Here is a 15,253-nt window from a genome sequence, read left to right as displayed (position 1 = left end):
GTGCTTCTCTGAAGCTCCTTGACCCTAAGATAAAAGATGGAGGTGTTCCAGTGTCTCCTCTACCTGTGTCTATCTGTCCTCCCTCCTTGTATGTCAGACTGCAAATCTTTTACCAGCTCTGGGATCCCAACTGTGAGGTCACTTGGCACTGTCAACACTTGACAGCAGCCAGAATATCACAACTGGGATAGCTGGCAGTGCCACAGTAGGCTACAGGCAGATAAAGGAGAGAGCTGGACAGCTGGCAGTGCCACAATAGGCTATGGGTAGATAAAGGAGAGACTGGATAGCTGGCAGTGCCACAGTAGGCTATGGGTAGATAAAGGAGAAACTGGACAGCTGGCAGTGCCACAGTAGGCTATGGGTAGATGAAGGAGAGACTGGACAGCTGGCAGTGCCACAGTAGGCTACGGGTAGATAAAGGAGAGACTGGACAGCTGACAGTGCCACAGTAGGCTACGGGTAGATAAAGGAGAGAGCTGGACAGCTGGCAGTGCCACAGTAGGCTACGGGTAGATAAAGGAGAGAGCTGGACAGCTGGCAGTGCCACAGTAGGCTATGGGTAGATAAAGGAGAGAGCTGGACAGCTGGCAGTGCCACAGTAGGCTACGGGTAGATAAAGGAGAGAGCTGGGATCCTAGAGACAATCCAGAGACGGGGGCGGGGATCAATCTAAAAGAAGGGAGTACGAAAACCCATATGGAAACTTACTGAATTACAATCCAATTTAAAAATGGAACTGGAGGAGATAGTAGGACATATCTGATACGAAACGGTTAGAGGATTAAGCAAGGGCAGGAAATAAAGGAGGAAAAGGTATGGGCTAATCAAAATAAGGATTATGAAAAGGCCTTATGGAAACCCACAAGTCAGCAAGCTAAATTCAAAATACGATGATGCAGCAGCAGCAGGAGAGTTTGAACAGAGACTTTGCATGAGCGGCCAACGCCACTCCTATAGGATGTGAGCTAAGGCATGGAATTCCTCCTACAACTTGTTGGTCACGGAGGGTCCAGAAGTCTCCAGAACAACACAGGCTGTGGGAATTGCTCTTAGTTGCCCACTATAGCTACACGATTAGACCCTATTACTAAAAGTACCACATACTTTGGTTGCAGGACATAAAAATCTATCTCAAACCAAATGGGTAAATTTCTTTCCTGCTGGCTAACTTTCATAGTGTCAGAAGGTGCAGTGCAGGATGCTGGGGAGAAAAGATGCCAGTGGTTTTATGTAGTGCTGGACCCTGGCTTGCTAGAACATAGGCCTGCCAAGAAAGATGCATCAAATGCAGCCGCAGTGGCAACCCAGGACTGAGGTAACTAAGTGCTTTCTGACTATATCTGTGGTCTGCTCCGCACAAGGGAATTTAGTGACCGGCACTGTAATTGCGCTCAAAAGCCCATTGCTGGGAGTAAACAGAGATCCTATTTGGGAACCTACTATTGTTATTTTACTAAATAATGGTGTTCCCAATTTGCCTTCTAAGTACTTGTTTATACCCAGAGACTTGCTACTCTCAATCTCGATCAGAGACGCTTCTTTATGCAGTGGGCAGCAATCAGTGAAAAGACTCATAACCAGTCAAATGCTGATGAGGGTGACTGAGTGCTCAGTCTCAAACAGAATATCTTTCTCATACATTATAGAACAGGAGGCAGAAAAAAAATAAAGAGCGGGATACACACACACACACACACACATACACACACACAGAGAGAGAGAGAGAGAGAGAGAGAGAGAGAGAGAGAGAGAGAGAGAGAGATCATTTAATGATACTGTTATAATCTTAAAGTGGGCATGAGTACATCTTCAGTGCTAGAAACATTCTGGCAAGATGAGGATGTAATGCTGGCTGGTAAGCTCGTATCTCCACATTCCACCTACCTAGAGAAATTACCTCCTGTAAAGCGTATGTGCAGCCACCACTCCCACAGCAGACACCAGCATCTGCCCGCTGCCTGCAGGGCACACATGCTCTCCCTCCTGAGAGCATGCTCAGGCACTCCTTCTCAACTGTACTCTGGTTTGGCCACAAGTTTCCACCATTCCGTCTCTAGCCGTACAAACCGCTCTCTGTCTTGGTCTTCTAGCAGAGAACCCATCTTTTCCTCGCTTGTGCTCACATGGGATTTTCTTTGCTCCCTTGAGGGAGGCAGTTATAACATCCTTCCTTACAGCTTTTGTGTGAGTGAGATGGCCCCTCTTACCGATGACAGCAAGTGAGAAAACCACCCACCTTTTCCTAAGAAAACTGTCATTTATTGCACCACAAAAATCCCTTACCATTTTGGGAGCTCTCACTCCTTCATCTGAATAGAAATTGCAACACATTTATTAGTCTAGGATTTAAAGAACTATAAAAAAAATTACATTCTGAGGATTGGACCAATGGCTCAGCAGTTAAGAACAGTGACTACTCTTGCAGAGAAGCCTGGTCTGGTTACCAGCATTTACATGGTGGCTCACAATAGTCTGTAACTCAAGCCCCAGAAGATGTGACACCTTCTTCTGACCTCCTTGAGTACACATACAAATACAGTAACTCTCTCTTGCCCGCCCCCCTTCAAGACAGGGTTTCTCTGTGTAGCCTTGGCTGTCCTGGGCGAGTTTGTAGACCAGGCCACCACACCCAGCCTTAGAAGTTATCTCGTAACTGATGCTGCACGTCAGTGTGTGGTGTATCAGCCACTGACGGCTGCATACATGGCCTATTAGACACTAGCCAGAAGGAATAGAAGAACACAAAACAGCAGTTTAAGGGCGCTGATCAGATGGTTTGGAAATTCACAACCTTGCTGTCCATACCACAGTCATTACTACGTAGCACTCAAATGAAACACCTCATTAGTATTTTTATGATCATTATCTATTAAAGCAACATTTTGAAAATATTAAGTTCACTTAAAAAAACAAAGCTAGGAGAAATTTTAAGTTACCTTTGTGACTCACAGTATCTTTACTGCATAGCGCTACTGTAGGAATGAAGGTATTTTATGGTGTGTCTTGTTAGTCACCATCATTACTAACAATACATTCATAGTTATTCACAAAACTGTTAAAATAACACCTTAGAGTAAACATATTAACATTATATATCCTGAGTTCCAACCATGAGAAATACAATGAGAATAATATTGAGATAAATACATAGGGCTAAGTAATTTTTAAAAAACATTTGTTTAAAGGAAACTGCAATGTTGTTCATTCTACTTAGTTATGAAATTAAAACATTAGACACAAGCACTAAAAGCTTCTCGTTGCTCATTTAACAAGTCAATTCCTTAATGAAAGGGAGAAAGATCTTCTAGAAAAGATAAGCATTCTCAAGGACACCAGGCGGGATTCTGCTAAAAATAATTCTGAAATGTATTTGAGCAGCTTGAAATAAAAGGATCAATGCATCTCTCCTCCTGGAAGTGACTGAGATGGGTGAGCTCAGCCCCTGAGCCCTTAGAGACTGCAGGAGAAGCCAGGAAAGGCAGGACCTGGGCGCCGCGTTACACCTGTGGCACTCAACATGCTCATCTAAAAACTGGGCCTATAGGTACATACTTTCTTCTTCTTAAGAAGAAAAGTAGGATAAGGGGAGCTGGGACTAGTAAGGGAAGAAAGAGGTTAACTATCTCCACTTTACCTGCGAAAGTGAGGGAAACACACACACACACACCTATTACCTGTCTCAGCCTATGAAGAAGTGCAGGTCCAGAAAGAATGCTGTCTCTCTGTTCTTTTCTCAGAAGCTGGACAGGTGCTGGCCAGCTCCCTCTTCAGTAGAGAGGCACTAACACAGAGCTGTGGCTCCAGACAGCTTGGCTGCAAACTTAGTGTGTGGGAGTATGCCTCAGTAACAGCATGAAAAACAACATTAAACACAACCCAAAAGGGGAAAAAAACAAAACAGAACAAAACAAAAAACAGAGGAAGAGGTGCCTGCCAAGCAACCCAGGGCCCAGCCCATTGTTCTGGGGTGGAGGCCCAGCCAGGGCTCCTCAGCGGGGGCACAAACAATTGTGGGCTGGATGACCTCAGAGCAGCAGCAGCCCAAGCGAAACTCTCAGACAGAAAGTCTGTTTGCTCACCAGCACTTTCCTCTCACCTTCAGTTGCTTTTCAGCGCACCAAACTATCAAAGCCGGAAGAAGGGTTTTTAAGGACTCTCTAACATCTTTCTCTACCAATTCCCTTAACTTGCACATAGGTTCTAAATGCTTTCTTCACATAGACTTCACCTCCAAGAATCTCAAAATAAGTAGGTTATTCCAACAGACAGAGTGGAAAGCACCTGAGCGCTGGCCTCAGCTGGGCTCCTTTACCTTTTATATCAGCTCAAAACCAGCAGCAGGACAACAGGAAGTCACCACAGCACAACAATAACAACAGGAAGTCACCACAGCCAGGAGAGTCTGCATTGAGGTTCAAAGACACAGTGCAGTTGGCCCATAAGCCTCTGAGGACAGTATCCAATGTGTGGGGGCTGGGGTGGGGCTGGGGTGGGGGGAGTCAACAGGGACTGTGTTGAGCGTCCTTAGAGTCCCCAGGAGCCATCCCAGGTGTGACTACAGAGTATGCACACGCCCGGATCTGTAGGCCTTACATGGCGTGTGAGGTGGGCATTACTGTTTCTACGTGACCACACAGTAAAAAGCGGCTCTTCAGAAGACTAACAACTGATGCCATTAGTCCTCCAACGGAATTCAGTATTTCAGTCAGTTCCTGGAAAAAGAACTTAGGTAATAATAATCTTGTGAAAAATTATCTTTTCAAGTAATTCACTATTTTGCTTTTAACAAAAACATATATAATATTGTTCCAAACTCAAACCACAGCCACAAGGACACTGTGTCATTTCACAGAATTTAAGAGAAAGACACTTTCAGCGTCTCTATAGGAGCCACTTTCCAGCCACAAAAGGTACTTGGGAACAAAAATAACTTTTAAGGAGATGTTTTGTTGTTGTTAGTGTGTAGGTGTGTGTCTATGTGAGTGCATGCTGCGTGTGTGCATGCCTATGGAGTCCTGAAGATGGTACTGGGTACAGTTACCAGTAGCTGTGAGCCGTCTGACCTGAGTAGTGGGAGTAACTTAGGTCCTCTGGAAAAGCATCTGTGCTCGTAATCTTGGGCCAGCTCTCCAGCCAGGTTTTAAAAGGAACTGAAAACTCTTGAGTTCACCTCTTTAACCAGGTGTTTCCCATGAAAGGTTAAGGACCATTAAAGACCACAGCAGGAAGCCTCAGACGCTTCAAAGGCCTAAATTACAGTCTATGTAAGAAACCTGCTCTTCAAGAAAGAAGGCACCATATTAATAGTTTGTTTTCACTGTTCTGAAGTAAAGCAATCTTATGGTTTAAGCTAAGATTTAAAGACTTACAATTCAGTATTTTGGTCTAAAAGAACTAGCTGTAACATCTTCAAGCCAGCAATTAACCACTTATTTCTAGATAATATATTGTAATATATAGTAAACACACCATAAACAGTAATTTTTATGTTCTTAAAAACAAGAGCACAACAAAGGCTATGGGAAATGACACCATGAAACTACCAAACGCGTCCTTAGAGTCCCCAGGAGACACCCAAGGTATGACTGCAAGAGTATACACACACCCGGATCTCTAGGCCTTACATGGCGTGTGAGGTGGGCATTGCTGTTTCTACGTGACCACACAGTAAAAAGTAAAAAAACCAGTCAGTTTTTATGAGTATCTCCATACTCTGGCAAACTATACAGCAGCACTTACTCTTTAAGCCATGTTCACCATATTATAACCAGTAGTGTTCAATCTTGTTTTTTATTAATAAAATAATCCTAAGAACTCCACATTTTTTATGGACCTTAAGTATCTGCAATATAAACGCAGAACAGCACCTCTACGAGTGTGTGATTACCAGCTCCATTACATGGCTCTCTTCATGAGCGAGCTAATTACTAACAGGTCTGAACAAGTCAGAGTGAAGGAAGATGAAGCATTCTTTAAAGATCAGTTTGCACAAGAACATTAAGGACAACACCCTCAGGAAACTTACCACGGAGCCCGTCCTTCCAACAACAGAGACCCACATTCTGTCTCGGGGGCAGCCTTGCGCTGGAGACCAGTTGTCTACTGCTCACAGCTGGCTTTTCGAGAATGGACTGCCAGTGCTGAGCTGGATGCTGGGGCACTGTGTGGAATTTATCACTACAAGCTGGAACCAACGCAATGCTCAAGATTCTTACGCAACCAGGCCACTCTCATTTCCATTCCCTTTGTCCTTTATTAAACTTTAAAGAGTTATAAAAATGAAAGGGAGTCGTTTGTATTTTAAAAATCCAAATTAAACAGGAAGTGTCGGCATCATGCTGACCCACAGACAAATAAGAAGTAGCTGAACTCTCAAAACACAGAGTCTCAAAAAGCAAACTGCAAACCCACACCCTTCCAAATCATCTGGATTTCATAATGTTTAACTACCACGTGGAGGGCAAGGAGAAGAACATAGTATCAAAACATGTTCAGGGTTACAGTGGCGGAGCCACACACCAATTAAAAAACAGAAAGAGGCCGAGTTAAACATGCAGACTTGCAGCAAACACCAGAAGCACAGACACAGAAAGGCATGTGGGATGTCAGGGAAAGACAGGGCTGGGTGAAAGTAAGAGCTACAGGGACATAAGCAGCTACTGCTAGTGTTTTCCCCAGCTTCTTAACTCAGTCACGAGGGGAGACTGTGGGGTCAGTCACCCCACATCACACAATCATCAGTAGCCCTGCAGAGGTGACACAGGACGGACGATGGGGCAGCGCTGCCTGCAAGTGACGCAGCAGGAGGCAGGCCCATCCTAACTTATGTCAGAGGTCTTAATACTGATCAATCTCACATTCAAAATGTACTCTGAAATCTTTACGGCAAGCTGACATCATCACTATATCTATTCAGATACACTTCTCACCTGTCCTGTCCTGTCCCAGCAGTTTGTATACCCATGGTGATTTGTGTTTTCTTTTGCTGAGCGTTCCTTTCCATACTATATAAACATGACAAATACAGTCTGAAAATGGGCACAGTGAACAGGTATTCATCTGTCTCATTCAAAAAGCCACCACGAGCATTCTGTTACGCATGCATTAGAGCAGCACACTGTGCAGCTGATGAAGCATTCACTACTCTTTCAGAGTGCCCATGTGCCAATTCCTAAATTGCATTACGGGCTCTAACTCTTTGCGCTCCATTATCCAATCCCCTGCTAGAAAACAGATCAGTTTATTTTACCAGGCTCCCAAAGTTTCAAGTGTGACATGTTCAATCCTGAACTCACAATTTCCCCTCCACCAACTCCTACCTCCTGCAGGTTCTTTTTGACAGTCCTGCTTTCAAGTAAGAACCAGTGTTCCTTTCTGTGTACCCCACTTTGTCCTATTAGTCATCCCATGTGAGCACTGTCATCCAACAACTATCTACCAGCATGGACCATGCCCAGAAACCTTCAACAAGGCAGGAGAGAAACCAAGTTCCCTCACAGGGGTCTGGTCTCAGTATACCTCTATTTCTGTCATTATCTTCTGCCAACCCCAGCTACTGGGACCTTCTGCTGGGAAACAGGCACAGAGAAGCTGTGAATTAGCTGCTTTTCTATAAGTACCCAATAAAAGCAGCGTGAAGATGGGTTTTGCTCTGGCTGTGCCTCGTGCTTTGGGAGTAAGGATTAAGTCTAGCATGGATGAGAAGGCGTGCAGTGGGCATGCGAGGTGGCTGGTCACACTGCACCTACAGTCACCAAGCAAATGGAGATGGTTTAGAAACCCAGTCAATGGGATGATGCAGCCACGAGAGGGAGGTCTTCCCCTTCTCAGGTAGATCTCTCTGGAAATACCTTCACAAACAATACAAGGTGTCTAGGTGTCTCCTGGGATCCTAAATCCCGTCACGGTGACAGTACAGACTAACCACCGAAGCTTACAGTCCCCACTCCATCCCCGCCCCCGTCACCACACTGCACCTTCAGCTGAACCTCTGCGATAGCCTGTTTCGCTTATAATAAAGCGCACAGTTTGGCTGAGGCCACCTTCACAGGGTTGGAGCTCAGGGCTGAACTGAGCCAGGCCCTCTCCTTGCAAATTAAGCTGAAGGGAAGACAGGCTGGGCTACAACGTTCAGCTTGGCTTGGTGTCCTAATTCTACACATGATACCTGGCAGAGGGTACAGAATAGGCAAGGACGCAAGATGGAGCCCAAGCCTACAACACAACATACTTGGCCCTTTCCATCAGGACACCACAGGAATTCTCAACTGTAAAGTGGGGTCTGAGGCTCAGGATCTTCACTCTGTCCATACAGCTGATCCCACAGAACTTGCACCCACCACACAGGCTCCTCCAGTCCACAGCCCCAGGCCTTCTGCCCATATGCCCACCAAGTCCCAGGCATGCCTGCCTTTTCCTCCTTCCAACCCTGCACTTTGTTGTGCTGCCAACACGGCAACAGGACTCCTCTACCTGCCAGCCCACAGCACTGAAGCACAGCTCTCCTCACCACCTCTCCGAGCAGAGGTTCCACAGGGCACTGTCCTTCCCTGCTGTGTCTCGCATCCACCTATTCACACCGCCCTGCCCTGGCCAGCTGTCGCCCCTCGCTCGAGTGGTGACTTTCATGCTCAGTCACCTCCTTACGTCTTGACTTCTGCAAAGCTCAGACACAGCCTCACAGTGCCCACATGGAGTCCTGGGATGTTTAACACTGTGGACAACTCAGCTAACACTATTCTAGTACAGGTGACCATTTAGTACACTGGTAAACTGAGTTATTTAAATGAACAAAAGGCTCGTTGTACTGGCTAGGTTTTGTCACCTTGACACAAACTAAAGTCATTTGGGAAGAGAAAACTTTAGGAGTTATCTCTGTGAAAGTGGCCTGTGGGTATGTCTGGGGGGAAGGGGGTTCTTGATTAAGTCGGAAGGCCCAGCCCACTGTGGGTATGATGACCCGAGGCAGGAGGCCCTGGGCTGTGTAAGGAAACAACTAAGCAAGCATGGAAGAGAAGCCGGTCAGCAGCACGCCTCCAGCTTCCGGTTCAGCTCCTGCCTCGGGTTCCTGCCCTTGAGGACAGATGGCCTCTGCAAGTTGGCGGTGGTCACGGTATTTGTCACAGCAATAGAAAGGAAATTATTAGGACACACATATTTAGCAAGTATTTCTTTAAGTCCAGGGGCTGACTTAGATTAGCTGTTCATAGAGACAATGGAAGCCGACTCTAAGAATGGAGATCACAGAAGGAGCTGCCTCAGCTCAGGGACAAGCTCAGGTCAGGCGAGGCGCTAGGAAATGCTGGCAAGGAAGGACATGACCCAGTGTCTCACTATACATCCCAGGCTGGTCTAGACTCCTCCATCCTCCTGCCTCTGCCTGCGAAGCACTGGGATTACAAGCATGTGCCACAATGTCTAGTTCTAAAAATACGCAGAAGGGTAAAGATCCAAAAAGGAGGAATGACACACACAGGAATTCCACATGAGGAAGCCCCCGTGGTAACAATTTGCTCCCAGTCAAGAACCACGACTTTGGCAAGCTGTGCATTCTTTTTGCACGGTGCAATGCTGACCTCATGGTCCATCCCAGACCTCACGCCATGTGTGCCAAATGTAAACCAGTAGACAAGAGTAGGGCCCGAATGAACCGCTGAAACAATACCATGGGAATGACGTGGGTTTGAATATCAATTTCCAGTTCATATTCAGCATAACAGAATTCTAATATACAAAAACGGCTATTACCAATTTTAAAACATTTCTCAGAATACACTGGAATGTTCTTTCATAATGCTATATGGTATTTGCAAGCTTTTCAAATACTCTCTTGAAACAAGAAAGGGGTAATAATTTCAGCTGGTAAACTATTATTTTAGGCATAATATTACCAAAGCTCAACAAAGTATCATTAAATATTAGCTAAATTCATATTTGGAAGAGAAGGTAATAATGTATGAGAGATGAAAGCAGAGGGGAGAATATTTGAGGAAGAGATCCAGTCAGAGTTGGGTAATGACACACAATAAAATAATAATGAGCGAGGGGAATGACTTAGAACCATATGCTAACTTAAAATTTTCACTTAAAGAAAATCATAGTTCCACTGAAAATACACGACTATGACTGTGGAAGCTTTTTAAAATAGCAGCTTCTAGTAGTACTATTACACCCTAGCGGTACTATTACACCCTACGGTACTATTACACCCTACGGGTACTATTACACCCTAGCGGTACTATTACACCCTAGCGGTGCTATTACACCCTACGGTACTATTACACCCTAGCGGTACTATTACACCCTACGGTACTATTACACCCTAGCGGTACTATTACACCCTACGGTACTATTACACCCTAGCGGTGCTATTACACCCTAGCGGTACTATTACACCCTAGCGGTGCTATTACACCCTACGGTACTATTACACCCTAGCGTACTACGGCATTACACCTATTACACCCTAGCGGTACTATTACACCCTACGGTACTATTACACCCTAGCGGTACTATTACACCCTACGGTACTATTACAACACGCGGTGCTATACACCCTAGCGGTACTATTACACCCTAGCGGTACTATTACACCCTACGGTACTATTACACCCTAGCGGTGCTATTACACCCTAGCGGTGCTACACCCTACGGTTATTACACCCTAGCGGTGCTATTACACCCTAGCGGTGCTATTACACCCTAGCGTGCTATTACAACCCCTAGCGGTACTATTACACCCTAGCGGTACTATTACACCCTAGCGGTTCTATTACACCCTACGGTACTATTACACCCTAGCGGTACTATTACACCCTACGGTACTATTACACCCTAGCGGTGCTATTACACCCTAGCGGTACTATTACACCCTAGCGGTGCTATTACACCCTACGGTACTATTACACCCTAGCGGTACTATTACACCCTACGGTACTATTACACCCTAGCGTGCTATTACACCCTACGGTACTATTACACCCTACGGTACTATTACACCCTACGGTACTATTACACCCTAGCGGTACTATTACACCCTAGCGGTACTATTACACCCTACGGTACTATTACACCCTAGCGGTGCTATTACACCCTACGGTACTATTACACCCTAGCGGTGCTATTACACCCTACGGTACTATTACACCCTAGCGGTGCTATTACACCCTAGCGGTGCTATTACACCCTAGCGGTACTATTACACCCTAGCGGTGCTATTACACCCTAGCGGTGCTATTACACCCTAGCGGTGCTATTACACCCTAGCGGTACTATTACACCCTAGCGGTACTATTACACCCTACGGTACTATTACACCCTAGCGGTGCTATTACACCCTAGCGGTGCTATTACACCCTAGCGGTACTATTACACCCTAGCGGTACTATTACACCCTACGGTACTATTACACCCTACGGTACTATTACACCCTAGCGGTACTATTACACCCTAGCGGTGCTATTACACCCTACGGTACTATTACACCCTACGGTACTATTACACCCTAGCGGTTCTATTACACCCTACGGTACTATTACACCCTAGCGGTACTATTACACCCTACGGTACTATTACACCCTAGCGGTGCTATTACACCCTAGCGGTACTATTACACCCTAGCGGTACTATTACACCCTAGCGGTACTATTACACCCTACGGTACTATTACACCCTAGCGGTGCTATTACACCCTAGCGGTACTATTACACCCTACGGTACTATTACACCCTAGCGGTTCTATTACACCCTACGGTACTATTACACCCTAGCGGTACTATTACACCCTAGCGGTGCTATTACACCCTACGGTACTATTACACCCTAGCGGTGCTATTACACCCTACGGTACTATTACACCCTAGCGGTACTATTACACCCTAGCGGTACTATTACACCCTAGCGGTACTATTACACCCTACGGTACTATTACACCCTAGCAGTGCTATTACACCCTACGGTACTATTACACCCTAGCGGTGCTATTACACCCTAGCGGTGCTATTACACCCTAGCGGTGCTATTACACCCTAGCGGTACTATTACACCCCTACGGTACTATTACACCCTAGCGGTGCTATTACACCCTACGGTGCTATTACACCCTACGGTACTATTACACCCTAGCGGTACTATTACACCCTACGGTACTATTACACCCTAGCGGTACTATTACACCCTAGCGGTACTATTACACCCTAGCGGTACTATTACACCCTACGGTACTATTACACCCTAGCGGTACTATTACACCCTAGCGGTACTATTACACCCTACGGTACTATTACACCCTAGCGGTACTATTACACCCTAGCGGTACTATTACACCCTAGCGGTGCTATTACACCCTACGGTACTATTACACCCTAGCGGTACTATTACACCCTAGCGGTGCTATTACACCCTAGCGGTACTATTACACCCTATGGTACTATTACACCCTAGCGGTACTATTACATCCTAGCGGTGCTACTACATCTTTTAACAGAAAGAAAAAAAATCTTCCTTTAGCAGACTAGCCGGTGAAGGGACTTAGATGCCAAGAACAGGGAGGGAGAGAGAACGCTCACCACCTAGGGATCACAATGGTCCCAGACTGCCATCCAGGCTACACAGACCTGATCTCTGCTATGACAAAGTGTCCCTTCTCCCAGAGACAGAGCTGAACATGCACCATGAAGACAGCAAAGCTCCCATCAGTCCTGCCATGCTGACTCAGGGTCACGGACGGAAGAAGATGTTCTCCCAGGCTCCTTCAGTCCTACCTTTGCTGCAACAATGCTGAGGCCCATTCCATTCTGCTTTTTTAAGGTGACAGTGATTATTTCAGGTTCCTTCCTCAGAGGCTGGGCCTAAAGATGAGAAAAGAGGCATATTTTATGACTATTACGTGGTTAGAAAGCTAACATATTATAACCAGAGAGCGGAGGGTAGAAAGGTATAAAGGGTAAAATCTCAGGTACATCTCATTAGCCAAACAACATACTGCGTCGTCTGACTAGAGGCCACAAGTTGAATCTAGTTACAGATTCAACCACTGAGATGGCGCAGTGGCTAAGAGCACTCACTATCTGTTCTTACAGAGGTCCTGAGTTCAACTCCTAGCAACCACTGGTGGCTCACAACCACCTGCAACATGATCTGATGCCCTCTTCTGGTCTGCAAGTGAACATGCAGATAGAATACTGTACACATAAAATTAAAAAAAAAATAATTTAATAATTTATAAAATAAAATTAAACTTTCATTTTTATCAGGACCATAAAAACAAACCCAATTTTTACCTTTATGATCTTTTAAAATAAATTGGTAGGATTCTGTTTTGTTCTCCAAAGTAAAAGTTTAAAATTATTTCACACTGTCTGGGGCATTAGCAGAAAATGGCTGTCACAGAGATAAACGAGTGTCTTTGTCTCTTGGGAAACTGCAAATCATTTTATTTAAAATGGTGACCATAACTTGTCATCCTGAACCTACAGGCTGCACTGGCACTGCGCCCAGCACTGTGGAGGACACAGCCTGAGCTGGGCACACAATGCAAAGGGACTGAGCACAGCACAGCGCAGGAGGCAGCAGAGCTTCAACAGATCCAAAGCTTCCTTTTTTGCTTTGTTTTAAGGAAAGTGTTGTTTAAGCTGCATGTTATACTCATGCCTGACTTCAAACAAAGTGTGAAGAAGATAAAAACCAACATGAATAGCGAATACACAGAGAGGAAACTACTACGATACACACGACAAAAAAAGGTAGTATTAAACAAAAGGCAAATAAAAAAGAAAGCCCATGAAAGACTATTTAGGAGTAAACAAAATTATGTGACATTAAAATTTTTGTTCTATAAAAAGGAACACCTGAAATCTATCTTCTGAGGAAATTTGAAAATAAACCTGAAAGATGAACAATCAATGAATCTAAGTAGCACTTGTTTTCCTATGAAACCTGGTCATCAGCGGTTGCTGCTGTTACTTTGAATTTGACCAAAAACAAAGGAAGTCAATTAAAAAAAAAAAAAGTCACTGATAGCAGTGACCATTACTAGTATATTTGGTATAATGACAACTATCAATTCAATTTTAAGGAGACAGCTCTGATAGATATTTAAATCTAAAGTATGCCATGAAACCAAAATAATTACTCTGAATTTAATATATATAAATGTAAGTATCCATTTTGAAATTCTATATTTGAAGCAAAATATAATTTTTCTCAAGATGGATCAAACTCCTTACTATTTCAAAACAGTGAGTTATTTAACAGACATTTTACAAGACAGAGATGAGTAGAAAACAGTAAAATATTTTTGCCACTAAAAATTTTTTTTCTAATAATATCTTTCAAAGTTACTATACTAACATGTTTTAAAAATATACATACAGGCTACCAAAATTTTGAGCATAAATACTCTTTATTTCTAAAGAACCATTTAATACTACACAAAACTGCACAGAGGTAACTCAGGGAGAAAACATGTATGCATTTTTACAAATCAAAGTTTTAAAATGTTTCAACCTAACCAGTATTAGAAAATTACTTTAAAAGTTTCCATCATAACATTCAGTGTAGGCAGCGTTGATGACATCACACATGCAAGTCATTAGGAACACATCTCATGCTCTAACCCACCAAAACCTCAGGTACTTGCCAGTTCTGTGTTCTCACGCATAAGGTGACTTTCATAATCTGCACCCTCAAAATATATCGTCCAGGTACCTGGTGAGCGTGTATGAGGAACCAATCTGCAAAACCCTGCAAAGGAAATAGTAATTACAAAACAGATGAGACATACCTAATTCCACACAGTTTTCAACAAGGAAAACATGACAAATTATATTTAGGGTGGGGGTGGGTTGTTCTGTGACAGTCTCATTATGTATCCAAGGCTTGTCTGGACTGTGGTCCTGCCTCAGCATCTCAGCTGCTGGGGTTTACAGCTGGGCAGCACCATGCTCATCATGGCCCACCTGAAGCCTTAACATCCTAGTCAACACTTTTATCTTTCTATGCCTTTATTCCCTCTGTAAACTGAACAAATGATTACAAACTACAGATCTGTTTTAATCCAACAGGATTTCAGCAACAACAACAAAAAGTAAAATTAGGTTTCCTCTCCTGTGCACCTCAAATAACTATTTTCTTTTTCTAAGAAAATTAGTGAATTGCTTTGTAAATGCTCTTGTAGAACTGTATATTCCACTGAAAGGAAAAACCATCCATAGGATATACATCTGTTTAGCAGAAGAGAGGCCCCAGAACT

The 15,253-nt window shown here is 44.3% G+C and overlaps 1 protein-coding gene across 5 annotated transcripts in view; it reads right to left on the bottom strand.

Moving 5' to 3' along the window:
* Positions 1–15,253, bottom strand: part of Afdn (afadin, adherens junction formation factor) — a 120,137-nt gene that overhangs the window by 23,474 nt on the left and 81,410 nt on the right. For all 5 annotated transcript variants that reach the window (XM_051164171.1, XM_051164168.1, XM_051164169.1 and 2 more), the window contains 2 exons: positions 14,642–14,745; positions 12,765–12,851 (listed from right to left, as the gene is read on the bottom strand). In XM_051164171.1, coding sequence (XP_051020128.1) covers positions 12,765–12,851; positions 14,642–14,745 — 191 coding nt within the window. The remainder of the gene's footprint in view (positions 1–12,764; positions 12,852–14,641; positions 14,746–15,253) is intronic.

This window comes from Acomys russatus, chromosome 21, assembly GCF_903995435.1.
Source record: "Acomys russatus chromosome 21, mAcoRus1.1, whole genome shotgun sequence".
Lineage (NCBI taxonomy): Eukaryota > Metazoa > Chordata > Mammalia > Rodentia > Muridae > Acomys > Acomys russatus.
The sequence above is the reverse complement of the archived record's forward strand: the minus strand, read 5'-3'. Positions and strand labels throughout refer to the sequence as shown.